Source organism: Mastigoproctus giganteus, chromosome 6, assembly GCF_048544385.1.
Source record: "Mastigoproctus giganteus isolate SK-2022 chromosome 6, ASM4854438v1, whole genome shotgun sequence".
Classification (NCBI taxonomy): domain Eukaryota; kingdom Metazoa; phylum Arthropoda; class Arachnida; order Uropygi; family Thelyphonidae; genus Mastigoproctus; species Mastigoproctus giganteus.
In genome coordinates this window covers 196,607,865-196,628,762 of record NC_143580.1, presented here as the reverse complement: position 1 = coordinate 196,628,762, position 20,898 = coordinate 196,607,865, and the positions used below count along the sequence as shown (strand labels likewise).

General features: G+C 35.2%; 1 protein-coding gene across 3 annotated transcripts in view; it reads left to right on the top strand.

The window, feature by feature from the left end:
* Positions 1 to 20,898, top strand: part of LOC150084856 (muscle-specific protein 300 kDa-like) — a 1,257,473-nt gene that overhangs the window by 280,611 nt on the left and 955,964 nt on the right. For all 3 annotated transcript variants that reach the window (XM_090376651.1, XM_090376652.1, XM_090376650.1), the window contains 3 exons: positions 5,267 to 5,590; positions 9,180 to 9,329; positions 17,300 to 17,464. In XM_090376651.1, coding sequence (XP_090232777.1) covers positions 5,267 to 5,590; positions 9,180 to 9,329; positions 17,300 to 17,464 — 639 coding nt within the window. The remainder of the gene's footprint in view (positions 1 to 5,266; positions 5,591 to 9,179; positions 9,330 to 17,299; positions 17,465 to 20,898) is intronic.

The following is a 20,898-nucleotide window of genomic DNA, read 5'->3' as shown; positions in this document are numbered from 1 at the left end:
TGCACATCAAGATAGGTTTGATAAAAATATTTGTGAAGGTGATGGACAAAAAAGAAAAAGAATTTTCCTGTTTGCAGCAAAAGTTTCCTCAAATCAAAATAAAAGAGGGCATTTTTCTAGGTCCTCAAATCAAACTGCTATTCCAAGATGAAGAATTCACTAAAAAATTAAATGCTACATAATAATAGCCTGGATTGCATTTGAAAATGTCTTCCAGAACTTTTTAGGCAATGATAAATCACAAAATTACAGTGAAATCGTGAATGAGCTGATTTTAGCATACAGAGTTGGGATGCAACATGTCATTAATGCTTCATTTCCTACATTTCCATTTAGACTTTTTTCCTGAAAACATGGGAGTTGCCTCTGATGAACATGCCAAAAAGTTTCACCAAGATATTTCTCAAATGGAGAAAAGATACCAGGGAAAATGGAGTCCAAATATGTTGGCAGATTACTGTTGGAATCTGGTACAGGAAACACCAGTAGATGATTATAAAAGACAAAAAAATTAGAAAATAATTGTTTTGTTATTTGATGAATATTTTTATAAATATTTTTATAAATAGACCCATTTTTTCAATATTTAATACTGTATATAACATAACATACTGTATATAACACTTGTCATGATGAACCAAAGACGACAAATGAAGAGCAAGGAAAAACACTGACAGGGAGAAAATTGAGTATACTGAGTTATGCAAACCCATTAGAAAGAGACTCAGAGAGGACATAAGAAGATTTAACACAAGAAAAGTAGAACAAGCATTAAGGGAAAACAAAGGATTTAAATCAGCAGCCATGAGCAGTAAGGCAGAAAGACAAATGATACTGAAACTGAAGAATAGCGATGGTGTACTTATAAACAGCAGAGAAGGCATAATTCAAATAGCAGAAGACTACTATAGAGAATTATACAAGGAGCGAGGGAATGATACCAGCAGTGGGTAAGATGGATTGCAAAGTAGCAACACATACGACATACCCGATATTCTTCCTGATGAGGTAGAACATGCATTGAAGAAAATGAAGAATCGGAAAGCCCCGGGGGAAGATGAAGTTACTGTAGAGTTGTTAAAATTGGGAGGAAGAGACATAACGCAAAAACTGGCAAGGCTCTTCACAAAGTGCATTAGAAAAGGTGTGATGCCTAAGCAGTGGAATAATGCAATCATAGTTTTGCTGCATAAGAAAGGAGATAAATCAGAAATTGGAAATTATAGACCAATTAGCTTGTTATCCCATATCTACAAGTTGTTCACAAGGGTCATTACTAACAGATTAGAAAGAATACTTGATGAGAATCAACCGAAAGAGCAAGCTGGCTTTAGGACAGGATTCTCAACTATGGATCACCTTCACGTAATATCACAGCTAATGGAGAAAGCAAATGAATATAAAACACCATTATGCCTGGCATTTGTGGATTATGAAAAGGCATTTGACTCCATACAGCATAAGGCAATGTTTCGGGCACTGGAAAGACAAGGCATAGATACTCCATATATTATGATTTTGAAGAAAATATATGAGAGTGCTACATCCTTTATTAGACTAGACAAAGACAGTAGCAAATTTAAAATCGAGAAAGGAGTTCGACAAGGAGACACAATATCTCCGAAGCTGTTTACTGCTGCCCTTGAGGAAGCTTTCAGAAGATTAGACTGGTCGCAGAAAGGAGTCAATGTGAACGGAGAGTACCTAAACCATTTACGATTTGCAGATGACATTGTGGTCTTAAGCCACGATCCCAAAGAATTAGAGGAAAATCTTAATCAGTTATGCACAGTTAGTAAGGATTTTGGACTAAAGATGAATATGGCTAAAACAAAAGTAATGATGAACAAGTATGCCACGGAAAGGGAAATAATGATTGAAGGAGCAGTAATTGAAAAGGTGGAGTCATATACTTATCTGGGACAAGTTATTAGCTGTAATAATGATAAATGGCTGGAAGTCAAGAGAAGAATAAATTTTGGATGGATAGCATTCAGGAAATATAGTCACATACTGAAGAGCAATATCCCAGTTTGTCTGAAACGTAAAACAATGAATCAATGTATACTCCCCACCATGACTTATGGAAGTGAAACTTGGGCACTCACCAAAAGAATGGAAGAGAAGCTAAGAACTACACAGCGAAGAATGGAACGAATTATATTGGGAATCAGACTGTTAGATAAGAAGAGAAACACATGGATTAGGCAGCAAACTCAAGTAAAGGACATTCTTATCAAAACTAAAGAACTAAAATGGTCTTGGGCAGGACACATAGCTCGAAGACATGATAACAGATGGACTAAGAAAATAACAGAATGGTACCCAAGAGGAGCTAGAAGAAAACCTGGAAGACAAAGGCGGAGATGGATAGATGAAATTCATGAGTTTTTGAGTAAATGGATGGCGAGAGCTCAAAACAGAAGGAACTGGAAAGTTGCTGGAGAGGCCTTCATCCTGCAGTGGATTGAAAATGGCTGATGATGATGATAACATTTTCTTAAAATATGAAATTTTTTTATTTAAAACTTAATTTTTGATTTTAATCCCTTTCCCCTTAAAACTCGTGGGGGTTGCAGTAATATGGTTGCCATATTTGAATTCAGCAACATCAAATCTACAAGAATCAACCGGAATTTTAACGGGGGGGGGGGGGACTAAATAAAAATTTTTTTTTTGTCGGCTCATGAAATTGTAGAAGCTACTAGGCTTTTCATATCAACTAAGAACCAAAGAGAATGGGTGTAATTGAGGCAGAGAAGAAAAATGCATGGGAAATTTAAAAATTATCAGGTGATACCGAAGCCTATAGTAGATAAACTAGTCTGCAGTCAAGTCACAAATCAGGTTAGGAAAGCCAAAGCAGATTACAAGAAGGGATTCTCTAGCAAAGAATGCCAAGAAAAGCAGCAAAGACTTGTTTACTTATATTAACAGTAGAAGGGAGGGGCTGAATCACATTGGTCCACTTGATGTCAATAGTTTAACTGTTGATGACCCTGCTTGGCCTGCTGATAGGCTGAATATTTTGCATCTACATTCACACATGGGGAATTGTTTAGGGAGGGGGATGCCAGAAGTTTATTAAAACTCTAACTGAAAGCTGAATGATTTTATGGTAACTGAGAGGAAAGTGGAAGAAACATTGTTGATGTTAAACATAAAAAAAGGTACCTGGGGTGGATGGGATCTATCCAGTTATATTGAGGGGAAACAGCAAACCCTTAGCCATAATTATGAGAGCAAATTTGGATTCAAGGTCCCTGTGGAAATGTGAATTGTGTATCCCTAATTCATAAAGGGGGGGATACAGGGGGGACATGAATAATTACAGACCTGTTAGCTTAGCTCTTCTGTTCCAGGAAAAACAATGGAGTCACTGGTTAAAGAAGTAATGCAGGATCATTTATACTGGAGGGCAATTACACTTCAGTCACAGCATGGGTTTGTTAAGGCAGATGTTGTCTGACCAATTTGATTGGATACTGTGATACAGTGAAAAAGGAACTGGATGCAAAAAATAATGTTGATATCATATACTTGGATTTCAGGAAAGCTTTTGATACTGTTGCACACAAAAGACTGCTGTACAAATTGGAGCAGCATGACTAAGGGAAAGTTACTGCTATGGATGAAAGTGGTAATCAATGGACATGATGCATTGCTCTTTCTGGATTAATGTTATTAGTGGAGTCCTGCAAGGTTCAGTGCTGGGCCCGTTGTTGTTTCCTGTATTTATTAATGTTATTGATGAGAGTATATCAAGCTTAATATACCAAATTTACACATAATTTTATATATTATATAACTTCCGTTATGCTTTGGTGTCAATTTAGAGATCGGTCATGGTTTATAGGAGTTTTTTTAGTAGCTTAGTATTGAAGATTTTTTTTTTTTTTTTTACCTTAGTACAGAGGCTTTCTGTTGGGGGGGGGGGATCCCCAATATTAATGAATTCTCATTTATACAGGGGTTACCTGGAAACTAACCCTGTGAGAAAATTTATTGGGCAATAAAAATCAAAATGAGAATATATTATTTTAAATTATTTAGTGTACAAAATTTCTGTTTTTGCAAAATTTCACAAAATAACTTCACTGCTATAAGAGTTTACTTCAAGGGAACCAACTTGCATGCAACAAACTCCTTGCTGAAAAGTTAAATGCTTTTATGCTTTTAATATATTGTTTATGTTTTAGCTATATTTTTCTGTACATTATTTTAATAAAAGTTTAAACTTTTATTAAAATAATGTATTTGTATTTTTTTGGTTGTTTGAAGGATATTATAGTATGTTTATTTCTGGTCACAAAGCCTTTTTTCTAATTTTCCTTTAAAAGCATTGTGATTTATTTGTATTTGACATAATACCAAAATTTAAAGGAAATTGTCTAGTGATAGTTACTTTAGAAACTTATAAAAATTTTGAGAAATGAAAACGAGAATTCTTTGTGCTGCTTTTATTTCATGAAAGTAAGGTAATATTTTCTGCTCTTAATATAATGCATTTTGAAGGAGAAATTGGCTGACAAAAACCATAGTGAATAGTCACTATGGTTTTGTCATGACTGACAAAACACTGGTGCTATGGTGAATAGAAAGCTTTGCATGCACCTTTATATTTTTATATATTTGCATCCACCTTTGTGCAGACTTTTATTTATTTTAATTTTTTTTTTCTAACTGTATTCTGTTGCATCTTTCCTGGAGGTGTACAGTATTTAATCTGCTAGCTAACTCATTATTAAAAATGAGCATCAAATCAAAACAAAATGGAATAAATGAAAATTTTTAAATAACTCTTGTAATTATGAATAACATGCTTTAGTTTTGCAAATTAGATTGTATTACTTATTTGGGAAAAAATATAAAATTTTTATAAATGCTGTTGCTGTTGATTTTTTACAAAATTGGGCATTTTTCCTGGTATGGACATCAGCATGAATGCACATGGTCAAATCATATCCTCTATTTATACTCTGTTTCCCTACACTGGTCCCTTAGTCATTCCTCCATCTTGTTTTGTCTGTTCTTTCCAACCTATTGTTATACTTCCTTTTCAAAGTAGAGACTAACAGATGCAAAAGTGAACTGAAACCAGATCACTTTGTTAAAAAGTGCAATATATATCTTTAAATATAAATAATAACACTTATAAGAAATACATAGTTTTTCTTTGCTAACAGCTGATTTAACAGAATTCTGTTATAATTAATAACAAAATTTATCGCAGTATCTTTATGTGCTCTGTTATTTTTCACATTAGGCTATACAGAATACTTTTACAGAATGTGAATCAAAGATTGTAACTGCCGAGCAGAATTTAGAAGAAGCCTTAAAAGGAACAAACCAAACAGGTCATGAATTTTTGAGAGAAGAGCTCCAAGCACTAAAGCAACAGTGGAAGTGTCTTCAAGATTTGCTTCAAACCACTATTGATTCTCTTAATACATGGATAAAACAGTGGTGTGAATATGAGGAAAGAGTAGAAGATATCCAAGGCTGGATGAAAGAAACAGAAACATCTCTTCAGTCTATATCATTAATGGCTCACTTACAGGAAAAAAGAGACCAGTTAGAAAAGTTAAAAGTAAGACTTTTTTTTTCTTTCTTTCTTTCTTTTTTTTTTTTTTTTTTTTGAATAATTTTTTAATTTTTTTCCCCTCAGTAATAATTTTCATTGTATTGGCATTAATTAATAATATATTCCTGTTCTGTAGAATCTTTATGAAATTGCTTTATTTCAGATCATAATATAGCATCTCTGTTATAATATTATTAGCTACATAATATTCCTCATAAACAAACTTAAAGCACTGGGAAAAGGTGGAGGTACCATTTCTGACAAATTGTGAAATGTAACTACTTTAATGCTGGAAACTACACCACAGTGAAACATTTTCTAATTTTGTTCTTAGCATTTTTAATATAATAACTTTTTATATTGTTCACTATAGCATATTACATTTTACCTTCCAATTTGGCAAACCTTGTCCTGCACAAACAGCTTCTACTTCTCCAATATCTGCCTCCATTTTCTTAAATGTTGATCTCCAGGTAATTCTCCAATGGAATAAGGAAAACTTAGTTAACTTCAGTTCCTTCTAAAACTCAGTCCCACTTTATTTCTTGCAAAAATGAGTCTATTGCACCTATGCTCACCTTCAATGATACCCTGAATTATAGACAGGATCACATATCTCTATTAGGAATTACTCTGACTTCTAATCTATATTAGCATAAACACATGAAAAATATTACTTCCTCTGCATCAAAAAAACTGGGTTTTCTTCTTTGTTTTTTTCTTAGTATTAATTTTCTACCGAACAACTTAGTATTATTTTCTTCTGAACAACTACTCACTCTGTACAAATATAAAATCCAAACTACCATGAAATTATTATTGCCACATCTCAAGTAGTGCTCCCAAACCTCTTTAAAGCTTCTAGTCTCCATTCAAAAAAAATCAGTTAGGTTAATTAATGATTCACATGTTAAAAAGTGTCTCCTCTTTCTGTCTTTTAGTTGTTCTGTTCTGTTTCTGCTGCATGCATCTTTTATAGATGCTTACATGGACTCTGTTCTTCTGAGTTGCCATCTGTAATTCCCCTACTTGCTTCCAAACCAGTCTGGACACATGCCACAACCAGTTAGCATCCATTCACTGTCCAACTCCAAACTCATAGAACCAGCTTTTTCTCTTCTGTTTTCTGAACCAACTTTCCTTTGAGTGTATTTCCCAAAACTTATACAACCCACACATGATACTATGTACAATAGGTTCTAATACCTGTTGTGTTTGGGGTCACCATATAAAAAATAAAGAAAAGAAAAATAATAAATGGCGATTCATTAACATGTATGTAAACATAATTAAGGAAGCACTATTATCATTCTTTTAATGATCTTTCTTCTCATGGTATAAATGTATACTGTTTTTTGGCAGAAAAATCACTTTTTCTTTTAATAATTGTAGTCTTTGACATAATTAGTGATGTTTTCATCATCAGTGATAAAAATTTAAATTCTTTTTTAATTGTAACATTCTATTTTTATCTTAATGAATATTGACTACTTATCTCCAGTTCCCAGCAATATATATGTTTGTGATTATGATTCATAAGAGGATTAAACACTAAATTTAATTTAAATACCTAAAACACACACACATGCACATTACATTGGGTGTAGTAATTTTCTAATCCAGTTCCAGAAAGTGGATTCATAAAACAGTCCTTTGCTTACAGGAGAGTTCTTCATGAATCCACAATGCCTACATTTCATAGATCACTTGCATATTGAAAAATAAGTGTTACTTTATTTTTTACATATGGTATGCTTAAGTACTTATTGAATGGCTATTAATTTCAATAAATTAATATTATTACGGTATTAAGTATTATTCAGTATTTTTATATTTGTATATTAAAAATAATTTTATAAGCATGTACAGTATTAATTTTTTTTTTCCAGTTTTACAGCAAGTATAATATACTAAAAAGAAATTTTTACAATGTTTAATGAAAATATCAACTAATAATAATATATCAACTGACCCCAATCCACAAAGGAGGACCAAAGGGAGACACGGGTAATTAGAGACCTGGAACTTCTGTTCCAGGGAAATTAATGGAGGCACTGGTTTAAGAAGCATTGCAGGATCATCTAGACAAGACTTCAATTATAGCTCGGACACAGCATGGATTTGTTAAGGAGAAGTCTTGTCTGACTAACTTGATTGAATACTATGATGTAGTCACAAAGGAACTGGATGCAAAGAATAACTTTGATTAACATATATTTGGATCTTAGAAAAGCCTTTGATACTGTTGCACATGGAAGACTGCTGCAAAAATTGGAGCAATGTGGAATTGGAGGCAAATTGCTGCTATGGATAAAGGGATGGTTGAGTGGGAGAAGACAGAGAGTAGGAATCAATGGACACAGCTCTTCGTGGACTAATGTTATTAGTAGAGTCCCTCAGGGTTCCGTGTTGGGTCCATTGTTGTTTTCCGTATTTATAAATTATATTGATGATGGTATATAAGGCACTATAAATTATATGAAATAAAACTAAAAGTTGAGCACTTGAAAACGAGCATAAGGAAATCAAGGAGAGAAGAAGTTGTTCTGACCAGATTGCGGATAGACCATACACATTTCACAAATGGTTATCTATTACGTGCAGAAGAACCCCCAAGATGTTAAGTATGCAATACTATCCAAACAGTTAAACATATACTTATAGAATACCCAACATATGAAAATGATCGACAACGAATTTTTTCATCATTATATAAAGGAAACAAAACATTATTCTTAAAGATCTTTTAGGTGACAAGGAACCCATATCAGATATTTTTAGATTCATATAAACAATCAACATATACCATCTGCTGTAAATAATAATATAATACCAGAGAAATATTTAACCGTCTTACATTTGAACAAGATTTATATACAGAGAACATTGTATAACAAATGACCTGGCGCACTATGGTCTCCATGTCAATGCGCCAATAAACACCAAAACAACAAAAACAACCAATACATTGTATTGCATTACTTTCAAAATCAGTTCAGTGATTAATCTCTAAAAATCAGTCAGTACAAATGTATGTCATTTTGAGATCAATAAAAATATGTATAAATTATACATAAAATTATTTATTCCTAGCCAAACAAATGCCACAATATATAAAATAGGCACACAAGGCTTTAACAACAGTAAAAATTTAGAAAAATTATTGAAACTGAAAACACTAGGAAATTAACAGAATTTCTTTCAATGTTCTACTGAGCGAAAATTTTAGTTTTATATTCTATATAAAACAGGTCTGTTTTATATTCATACTCTATAAATTTTACTGTCATTTACTGTTATTTTCATTACTCTGCAAAAGCAGAGTAATGATTAAAAATTTCATGATTTAGTTATCTGAAATTTATGAAGCAATTAAAAAATCTTAAGATCTAATTAAAGGTTTTTAATGAGAAAAATTGAATAATTAACCTAATTATTATAAGTTTCAATAATTTCAAAATAAATATTAGGTATTGTTGTAAATTTAACAAATGGCCTATAATTAAAATTTCATACAGACAGTTTACAAATGCAGTTAAAAACTGTTTTCATTTTTAATTATAATTCAATTTAAAACTAAAACATATCATTGCAGAACATGCAAGGTGAGATTCGAGCCAAAGAACTTGAAGTTGATGCCTTAACAGATAAGATTCAACAGATTCATGGAGGGGCTAGTGGTCGCCGTATTAGTCAGTTGAGTGAATTGGGTATAAGATACCAGCTTCTGTTTTCTCACGTCAAAGTAAGATATGATTTTAAATTGAAATCAGCTTAATTATGCAATGAAATTTTTTAAATGTAATGTATAAATTATTAAATATGTGTAAGTTATAAAAACATTTTCTGACTGGTAGCATTGATGATATTCCAGAGTAAAATAAAATTTATTTAACTTTATTTAATTTACTTAAATTTAAAGTAGTTTATAAACGTACTTTATTTAAAAATAATAATATATATAATATAGATAAAGCTGATAAATTTAATAACAAGACCATCTGTTAGTGATCCATAATGCCATTGTTATAGTTAAACATTATGCAACTGTTGTATATATTTCAGTGCAGAGATGTGAACACTGTTTTAATCCTGTATTTAACCTCCATAAATCAGAATATCCCAGCTAGCATTATACTGAAATGATGATAGTTGGTTAGACAGTAATATCAGTGTGAAGTGCAAGACATTTGCAAAAAAGTATCACAGTAATCTATGTGTACTAAATAAGCCAGAAATAAGACAATATATTTGAAAAAAATTGATTTAAATATAAATGATTTTATATAAATGAAATATAACAATATAAAAGAAAAAATTATGAAACTAATAATAATAATAAAATAATAAAAATTAATGTAATTACCATTTTTACACACCGATAGTCTTCGGTGGCCAGCACATATCAGTGCATAAATAATATGTAATTAGCTTAATTACTATCTGTTTCTCTGAATTTTATGCCAGTATTCTCTTTCTCTGAATCTTATAACCAGGAATCTTCTTGTGGGGTTGCATGAGCCCTTTGTTAAATTTTTGGGGATTATCTGAACCTGTCATTAAAAAAATATGTTTGATAAAATTTAATAGACTGTTTTAACTGGTGATGATCCTTAGCTAAAATTCTTCTTTAGGGGTCCCCACCTTGTTAACAAATCAGCAGAAGCCACTAATTATAACATAGGTCTTATCATGAAAGCTTTGAATATCAGTTTATTGGGTATGGAGATATACATAATAATAAAAAAAAAAGAAAAAAAAAAAGGATAAGCAGCAGCCATTATCAATCCACTGCAGGATGGAAGCCTCCTCAACAATTCATGTTGAGGGTAATGGATCATAATCTGTCATGCTGGTCCAGTGCAGGTTGGCAGATCAACTGTATTTATCAGTCAGGGGCTTGAACCTTGGTCTACTCAAAGATCGTGTGCTACTGCACTCCCACTCTTGACCACTCAGCTACAGAGGACTAATATATTGCTTTAAATAATTTTAACTTTTAACATTAAGAAGGGATTGAGTTTGCTGTATTCTGGCATAAAGGGACCATTGTCCTGGCAGATAGTAATTTCATTTAAATTTAAACAGAGAAGATAATTTAAAAAGCAGCTGGTAATACATGTGCTTACCAATCTTAACTTAGTAATCACATGATTACCAGCATTAACCTAATAACCAACACAAAACTTAACTCCAATAACTTATCTGTTCCAGATTTGATCCAGAAATTGACATCTGTAGTCTTTGAACTTATTTGGACCAATTATGTAATTGCATGTAATAGAAGGGTTGCAATAATCAAAATGTATAGCAGTTTTGACTGTAAAGAAACCTGTGCCATTTTCCTATAGATTAAATATGGGAATTACTACCTTGTAAACTTCATATTATCAACAGAAATTTCATGTTTTTTAATAAATTCTATTTTTTGAATTCACATTTATTGAGTGTGTTTTATATTATTTACTATATTGCATTGTAATCATGTCATTTTGTATCCATTTCTCTGATGTTGAAAGTGACATCATGAAAATTTAACATTTTTTTTTCTATGTATACAGGGTGATTCACTACCAGTGCAACAAACTTGCAAGAGGTGTAGGGGGCACAAAGACTAATCGGAATCACATAGCATTGCATGGTCTGAAATGCCTTCGTCATGCGGTAGAGGACGTTGAATGGGAGGTCACGTGAACAGCAATCCCGCTGGAAGTCAGCATTTTCGAACCGTTTCTGTTGAAGAAGCCAAGTAGCAAAAGTCCTCCGGAGTGGATAATCCGCAGGCTCCAATGATTGGACACATTGCAGATGGAATGAACTCATTTGGTTTGTTGACAGTATCCTCCATACAGTGGATTGGGAAATACCCAATCGTTGGCCTATCGCTCGAGTACTCATACTCGGATTGCCTTCTGTAAGACTTAGGACATTCTCCTCATTGTCTGGCATCCTTGTCGTTTGCTCTCGATTCATGGTACCTCTTGTGAAACAACCAATCTCACGTAACCTTCTGTGCACACGTGCGAAAATCGTATGATGAGGAGCACTCTTGTACAGGAAACGTTCCTGGTACAAGCGCAGAGCGGTGCACCCATTACAGTCCGCACCTCCATACGCGAGGTGCATGTCGGCCAGTTCAACGATTGAATACTCGTCCATCCTACTGCCTCTGGAACCGGTTCGCAAATGCTGACTTCCAGCGGGATCGCTGTTCACGCGACCTCCCATTCAACGTCCTCTACTGCATGATGAAGGCATTTCAGACCCTGCAATGCTATGTGATTCTGATTTATCTTTGTGCCCCCTACACCTCCTGCAAGTTTGTCGCACTGGTAGTGTATAGTGTATAGTGTTTTTAGGGTCTAACGGCACCAGGGGTTTCCCCCATCTCCGCGTAATATACATTGTGGTGTGATACAGAACACTGTAGAGGCCAGAGGTTTAAAAGTGTATGGATATTGTAGTGTGTAATGTTTTGTACCGTTGTTCATCTGGTCTTTTAGCCGTTGGGTCTCAAATGAGACCCACCGTTGCCCACACTATACCTCGTGGAGGCAGACCAGGTACACCAGTATTTTAGAAATTTACTATTTACTCTGGCAGGTCCTGCCACCTAATTTCCTGAGATTTCAGTGGCTAGGACCTAAAAAAAAAAAAAAAAAAAAAAAGTGGAGGGGGGAGGAGAAACGCTAGAAATTGGGTCAGACCGAAAGAGATATAAGTTATACGGGTTATAGTTCATTTATTATTATTATTATTATTTATTTATTATTTTTTTTTTTTTAAATTTTTGTGTGGGGCTTGTGTAGTTTTGGCAAGGGTCAAACGCTAGTCGCAAGATAGCTAGAGAGGGAAGGGAGACTGAAGACTGGGGGGTGAAAGACAGAAATATGGAGTCAATAGTGAAGATAACCCCAAAAGTCGGTGGGGCAGGCCCATGCCTCACCAGGTGAAGATAGGGGATGGCAGGGGGGAGGGTACAGAGTAACTGGTAGTGAATCACCCTGTATATTGAGTGCAATAGCATCATTAATACACATTAGGCGCCTCCGTAGCCAGGTGGGAAGGAGCAGCAGTGCGCAGCACACGCTTCTTGATTAGACCGGGGTTCGAGCCCGTCACCACCAAATAGGGGGGGATGCGGGAAGGTCAGGGAATGACCACCGCATATCCCGGAGCAATATGGCCTTAGTTGCTAATGCTCCTAAAATCCAAATAACAACAACATCATTAATACACAGCCATTTCTGAATTAACAGAATATTTATCGTTTTAATTTATCGAAAATGGCATCGTTTTAAGTTATATTGAGTGCAATAGCATCATTAATACACAGCCATTTCTGAATTAACAGAATATTTATTGTTTTAATTTATCGAAAACGGCATCGTTTTAAGTTATATCTCATATTGTGAATACCTTCACAGCAAGTTGCCATGATATTGCATTACTTTGAATAAGTAATACTTCACCTGGGGAGAAGACTAATTTTACTTATTCTCAGATGGATACCACCACCCAGATGGCACCGTTTTGAAATATAGTATGGGATAAAGTTCTCGGTTATCCTCATACTACCCCAATTAGACTTAGTAAACAGATAAAGATGTAGGAAGGTGATAGTAGGAGACATAGAGGAAGGAAATGCCATAGAAGGAAGAAAGGGACAGTTGCTCCTTCAACTCACATTCAAACCTCATATATTCCTCAAATAGGTAACGCTTCCCCAGTAGAGAAGACTGTTGTTACCTATTCAAGGAAACTCAGTTCCTTCGACTCACACACAAAGCTCATATATTCCTCGAATAGGCAATGCTTCCCCAGTAGAGAAGATTGTTGTTACCTATTTGAGGAAACTCAATGGCCATCAGGCTCCCCAGACGGCACCATTTCAGGGCTATTTTGTATTTGTGCGGGATAATAACTCGACTATCCAGTTGTCCCTATTAGACCTAGAAAAGCAAAAAGGTAGAGGGAAAGTAAATAGTAGGAGTGGAAGAAGAAAAGAAACGGTGTAGAAGAACGAAAGGGACAGTAACTCCTTCAACTCACACCACTCATAAACTCCTCGAATAGGCAACGCTTCTCCAGTGAGGAAGACTGTTGTTACCTATTCTTGGAAACTCCAGACATCATCAGGCTCCCCCTGGTGCCGTTTCAGGGCTATTTTGTATTTGTGTGGGATAATAACTCGACTATCCAGTTGTCCCTATTAGACTTAGAAAAGCAAAAAGGTAGAGGGAAAGTAATAGTAGGAGTGGAAGAGGAAAAGAAACGGTGTAGAAAAATGAAAGGGACAGTAACTCCTTCAACTCACACCACTCATAAACTCCTCGAATAGGCAATGCTTCCCCAGTGGAGAAGGCTGTTGTTGTTGCCTATTCTTGGAAACTCTGGACATCATCAGGCTTCCCCTGGTGCCATTTCAGGGCTATTTTGTATTTGTGTGGGATAATAACTCGACTATCCACTTGTCCCTATTAGACTTAGTAAAGCAAAAAGGTAGAGGGAAAGTAATAGTAGGAGTGGAAGAGGAAAAGAAACGGTGTAGAAGAATGAAAGGGACAGTAACTCCTTCAACTCACACCATTCAAAAACTCATATAAATTCCTCGAATAGACAACGCTTCCCCAGGAGAAGGCTGTTGTTACCTATTCTTGGAAACTCCGGACATCATCAGGCTCCCCCTGGTACCGTTTCAGGGCTATTTGGCCCTTCTTTGGTGGGGGGGGGGGTACCCAGATGATGCAATAATGGCAAAATGGTTATGAAGTATAACTCCACAATATGAGAGATGCCTGATGGTGTATGATGTATTGAGACTAAGATGTATTTAGAGCTAAAGCCTCAAGCTGCAAGCAAGTTTAGACTATGTATATATTGAGTGCAATAGCATCATTAATACACAGCCATTTCTGAATTAACAGAATATTTATAAGGCGGCATCGTTTTAAGTTATATCTCATATTGTGAATACCTTCACAACGAGTTGCCATGATATTGCAGTATTTCGAATGAGTAACGCTTCACCTGTGGAGAAGACTAATATTACAGGCATACCTCGAATAACGAATAGGATGCGTTCCATTAAATTACTTCGTTAAGCGAAACTTCGTTTTCAGAGGTAAAAATACTATGGCCAGAATAGGGATACGTTCCTACCTAAAGAAAATGAAAAGCTTTTTTTCGAACAAAGAAAAGTTTTATTAAATAAACAGTCAACTTACATACAAAGTTAAATCACATTTTAAAATAGGAATCTAAAGTTGATTGCTTATGCTTTTTTTCTCTTTCATTTAACAATTGCCTATACGGAGTTATTACATTTAACACTGATCGCTTAACAATAAAACTTCTTCCTAAATCAGGATCATTTTCACTAAAAAAATTTAAAACGTTTTCAATGTCATTTAAGCACCTTTTTAAATCTTTGGTTGTTAACACTTTTTCAGCAGGAACTTCTTTAACTTCGTCTTCATTATCTTTGTCTTCGTTGCTAACAAGGTTTTCTAAATCTTCCACTGAAAAACCATCATCTTCTGCATTCAATAAATTTCTAACATCCTCTTCATCGACATTTTTGAAACCTATTGATTGAGCCATCTGGATAACTTCATTTCTAATTTCTTGGATGTTATTTTCTTCTTCTAGTACAACTTCTGGCCATATTTTGTGCCAAACTCCATTTAAGCATTTCTTAGTGACTTCTTTCCAAGAACTGTCAATGTTTTCAATTGCGTTTTTAATGGTGTAGTTTTTCCAAAAAGTTTTAACTGTCATTTCCTCTTTATCCTCTAGTTCAGTTAAATTGCTTAATGTTCGACGCAGATAATAAGCTTTAAATGATGCTATTACTTCCTGATCCAATGGTTGAATCAGGGAAGTTGTGTTTGCTGGAAGAAACACAACTTTGACAGGAATGTGTGTCCAACATGTTAAGATCAGTAGGATGTCCCGGAGCATTGTCTAAAAACAAAAGAGCTTTTTCTTCAAAGTTGTTTTTTTGACAATACCGTTTTACTTCAGGACAAAAGTGGTTAACAAACCAATCAGTAAATAACTCCTTGGTAACCCACGCTTTTCTATTTGCTTTCCATATTACAGGTAAATTCATTTTTATGTTACCTTTTAACGCCCTCGAATTTTCTGAATGGTAAACTAATAACAATTTTAATTTATAATCGCCAGAGGCATTTGATCCAAAGAGTAACGTTAAAAGGTCTTTAGCTGCTTTGAACCCAGCAGCTGATTTTTCTTCAATAGAAATGAAGCTGTTTGTTGGTAGCCGTTTCCAGAACAAACCGCTTTCGTCAACACTGAACACCAAATTTGGTGGAAAATTTTGACGTTCAATTATTTCCTTTAGTTTTCCTGGAAACTTATTTGCAGCTTTTCCTGTTAATTTTACACTATGAATCCTGGCCCGTTTTTTAAATTTCTCGAACTAACCATGAGAAGCCCCAAAGATTTCCGTAATTTCTTCAATTTGTTTAGATTTCAGGTGATTAAACTGGAATATTTTTTTTATGTTAAATGGGGCTTGAAATTGCAGACTTCGTTATATCGAAGCTTCGTTATCAGAGGTAACGTTAACCGAGGTATGCCTGTACTTATTCTCAGATGGATACCACCACCCAGACGGCACCCACCACTCAGGGCTATTTGGCCCTTCTTCGGTTTAGGTACCCAAGTGATTCAATAATGGCAAAATGGTTATGAAGTATAACTCCACAATATGAGAAATGCCTGATGATGTATGATGTATTTAGACTAAGATGCATTTAAGAAGAAGGGCCAAATAGCCCTGAAACAGTGCCGTCTGGGTGGTGGTATCCATCTGAGAATAAGTAACATTAGTCTTCTCCCTGGGTGAAGCATTACTTATTCGAAGTAATGCAATACCGTGGCAATTCGTTGCAAAGGTATTCACAATATGAGATAATTTAAAACAATGCCGCCTTATAAATATTCTGTTAATTCAGAAATGGCTGTGTATTAATGATCCTATTGCACTCAATATATACACAGTCTAAACTTTCTTGCAGCATCTTGGTCTTTTTTTTCTTAAAAATTGCGCTATTTTCATATTAAGAACATTTGAATCACCACTTTTGTTATCAGTAACCTATTTTGGAATTTATGGCATTTAATTCTGAATTATATTCTGTCTCTCTCTACACACACATGCATGCGTGTGTGTGCATATATATATATGCAGAGATGTGTGAACAAGTTTGTATATATGTGCACAAGCATGCCATACATGCAGAGTGACTTATAAGTAAGTACCTATCAAAAAAGTTATTAAAACTGTTTTTTCTTTCGTTCAGAGTTATTATTATTTTGTAATTATGAGCTAGAAGGATTATCTCTATCTTGTCAATGCCACAGTGACACACTATTAAACTAAAAATCAATATCACTACAGATTTTACTTAAACATATGCTAAAATTGCTCTTAAAAGAGCCCGGTATCAATCTTGATTTTCAAACTTAAAATTTAGATGGTAAGCCTTAGAAGTAAATACATCAGTTGGGTTAAAGAGAATTAACGTACTGTCATATATAAGAAAGCTATAAGGGCAAACTAACAAACTTTATTTCATTCTCTAGCTCTCCGTATGGATAATATATTCGTAATAAACTATTTTAGTGCACTAGAATTGCTAAAGTTGATGAAAAATATAAAGTTATGATATTATTCCATTTTAATAGGACATGGTAAGTAAATGGATGCAATATGTAACTCATCATCAGGATTTCTTGAACCAACTATCAGATACTCAGTCATTGATGGTTGAATTGAAAGAAAAACTTCAGAAGTGTGAAGTTTTAGAAGGTACTGTTGAAGAACTAGAGGAAAGACTTGCCACTGTTCAGGTTAGTTTAAATGGAAGTGTATGTTGCAAATGTTTTTATGTATTCATCTTTAATCTATTATTTTTTAAAATTTACCTTGTCATTTAAATTTTTATACACATTGTGATTACTGAATTATGACCACTCCATCAGTGACTGACTATGCTGCATAGCTTGCAGCATAAAGAACTGAACAGCTTTGTACACTAGAGCAGTGGTAATTTGCATCTGGTCATGCAATTTAAAGTGATAAAGTAGCAGTTATGGAACGTATTAAAGATATCTTGGAGTTTCAGAAGGGGGATGATTGTGGGAGCTCATGTGTTGAGTGCTTCCATATCAGAAATGGCCTGTCTTGTTGGTTACTCACAGCCCACTTAAGGTGTACAAAGAATGGTGTTGAGTGGGTCGAACCACCTCCTACTGACAGAACTGTAAAGGATTATGCAAAGTGGATATTTTTAGTAAGTGAAGGGTGCAGTGTGTTATATGGGCTGAACAGCATGTCATTCTGCAACACTTGACATCACAATATAATATGGGGATTGCAAGAACAATATCCCAAATGACACGCCATATGCTCAAATGTATAAGTTTCCACAGCAGATGACTTCTCCTCACTGCTGATTGTCGCCGACAGCAAATGCTGTGGTGTCAACAGCTTGCTGGTTGGACATTGGAGGAAATGAGTGTGCTTGTTGTATGAGTCAAAATATGTTTGTTTATGGGCTTTATGGCGCAAGGGCAGCAAGGCCATAATGCACGTCAAAATATCTAGTGCAACATGCTGACAGACAGATGCCTTCTTGTGTGGCGTAAGCAACATGAGTCCATGGTCCCATTGTGCACGGCACCCACTATCTAGGCAGGTGGGTGGTTGCTTAATATGGGGCATATTTTGCTGGCAAGAACTAAGACCCCTAGTGTGTATGGATGACCATTTCACTGGTGACTACCGTCTGCTCTTAGGAGACCATGTGCACTTTGCCATGTTGCATTTTATCTCAGATCAGAATGGGATCTTCCAAGATAATAATGCACCTTGTCATCAATCCCGCGGTATGCACAAGTGGTTCAAGGAACACAGTGAAGATATCACCCATCTTGATTGGCCCTCTAAATTCACCCAATCTCAATCCAGTTGATTACTTTTGGGATGTTGGAATGGATGTGTATGGGCATGCAACCATCATCTATTCCAACTTTGTGGAAAGCCTTGCAAGCAACATGGCTGTAGATCCCCACGTCTTCCGTCATCTAGTGGAGTCAATACCTTGGTGAATAGTGGCTGTTATTCTTGTGAATGGTGGCCCAACACGGTATTAGGTAGGTAGTCATATTTTCAGTGATCACTAAGTGTGAATTATTTTATTATTTATTTTATTTTTTCCTATTTAGTATTCTAGGAAAGTAAAAATGCATATCCACAGATTATTTATTTGTTCATGAAATTATTAGCTAACTTGTACAACAGAAAGTCATAAATTTTATTGATATATATGCTGGATTTGAAAGAGCTACATGGTGACTGTTATTCTTGCCTTCAAAGAATGTGGTTGAATCCATGCAGCAGTTGGTTTGCATGATAAACATTGCCTCATTGTATGCTCAATGACATGGTTATTGACACATTCACAAAAAGCCATGTCATTTCATGCATTTTCATATCTGACTGCATAATTAACTCCAGGTCTTTTTCATATTGTTATGGCTATGGCACTAACCCATAAATCCATATAATAAATTTAATAACTATTGCTATAATATCTGTACCTATCTCATATAATATATACTGTTTAAAATAACTAAATGCACAAGGCATAATACATTAAGAGTTTAGTATCTATATAATATCGGTGTTTAGATACACCATAGACAACTCTTAAGAAACTACAAAATAGTTGTTGTAGGCATCATTTGCTCTTTCTCATATTGTGTGCTCTGCCTTCACGACGAGTTGCCATGATATTGCACTACCTCGAATAAGTAATGCTTCATTAATAGAGAAGACTATTGTTACTTATTCTCAGTGAGTACCACCACCCAGACATGTTTCAAGGCTATTGTGAATTTAATGTGAAAAAAAACCCATTGGACCAGATCTATTAAATCAAACAAATGAATTATAAAATTCAAACCATTTGTCCCTATTAGACTTAGAAAAGCAAAAAGGTAGAGGGAAAGTAATAGTAGTAGTGGAAGAGGAAAAGAAACGTCGAAGAATGAAAGGGACAGTAACTCTTCAACTCACACCACTCAAAAACTCAAATTCCTCCAATAGGTAACGCTTCCCCAGTAGTGAAGACTGTTGTTACCCATTCTCGGAAACTCCGTGAATATCAGGCTCCCCAGACATGTTTCAAGGCTATTTGTATATGTGTGGTATAATAGCTCTACTATCCACTTGTCCCTATTAGACTTAGAAAGCAAAAAAGGTAGAGGGAAAGTAATAGTAGGAGTGGAAGAGGAAAAAGAAACATGTAGAAGAATGAAAGGGACTGACTCCTTCAACTCACACCACTCAAAAACTCATAAACTCCTCGAATAGGTAATGCTTCCCCAGTAGAGAAGACTGTTGTTACCCATTCTCGGAAACTCCATGAACACCAGGCTCCCCAGACATGTTTCAAGGCTATTGGCCTATCATCAGTCAAATACGGAGGATGCGGAAAGGTCAGGGAATGACCACCGCATATCACGGAGCAATATAGCCTTAGTTGCTAATGCTTCTAAAAAAAACCAAATAACAAATAGCCTATCATCAGTGGGTGGGCAGGTACCCTAGTATTGCAGACATGACGACCCAGTTGTGAAGATAATCACACAATATGAGAGATGCCAAAAGGTGTATATGACAATATTTAAAATAACTAAATGCACAAGGCATAATACATTAAGAGTTTAGTATCTATATAATATCGGTGTTTAGATACACCATAGACTACTCTTAAGAAACTACAAAGTAGTTGTTGTAGGCATCATTTGCTCTTTCTCATATTGTACTCTGCCTTCACGACGAGTTGCCATGATATTGCACTACCTCGAATAAGTAACACTTCACTAATAGAGAAGACTATTGTTACTTATTCTCAGTGAGTACCACCACCCAGACATGTTTCAAGGCTATTGGCCTATCATCAGTGGGTGGGCGGGTACTGTATACACTGAAAGAACAGAATTCATGGGATACCTGATTCCTGGGCAGTGCAATGCTGTCACCCCTCTTGCTAGTGGATGATCCCACTGCTTGGCAGGTATATAGGTACACTCCATTGCTGCAGTCATATAGATGGTAATGAGGGTGCATATCTGGTGGAAACCGCACAAAGCTATGCACCTGTGATGTCAACAAGGGACTGTTTAGGCAGGTGGATGGTCGGTAATGGTCTGGGGCATGTTCAACTGGCACATGTTGGACCTCTGATACGTCTAGATGCATCTCTGAACTGTTCAGG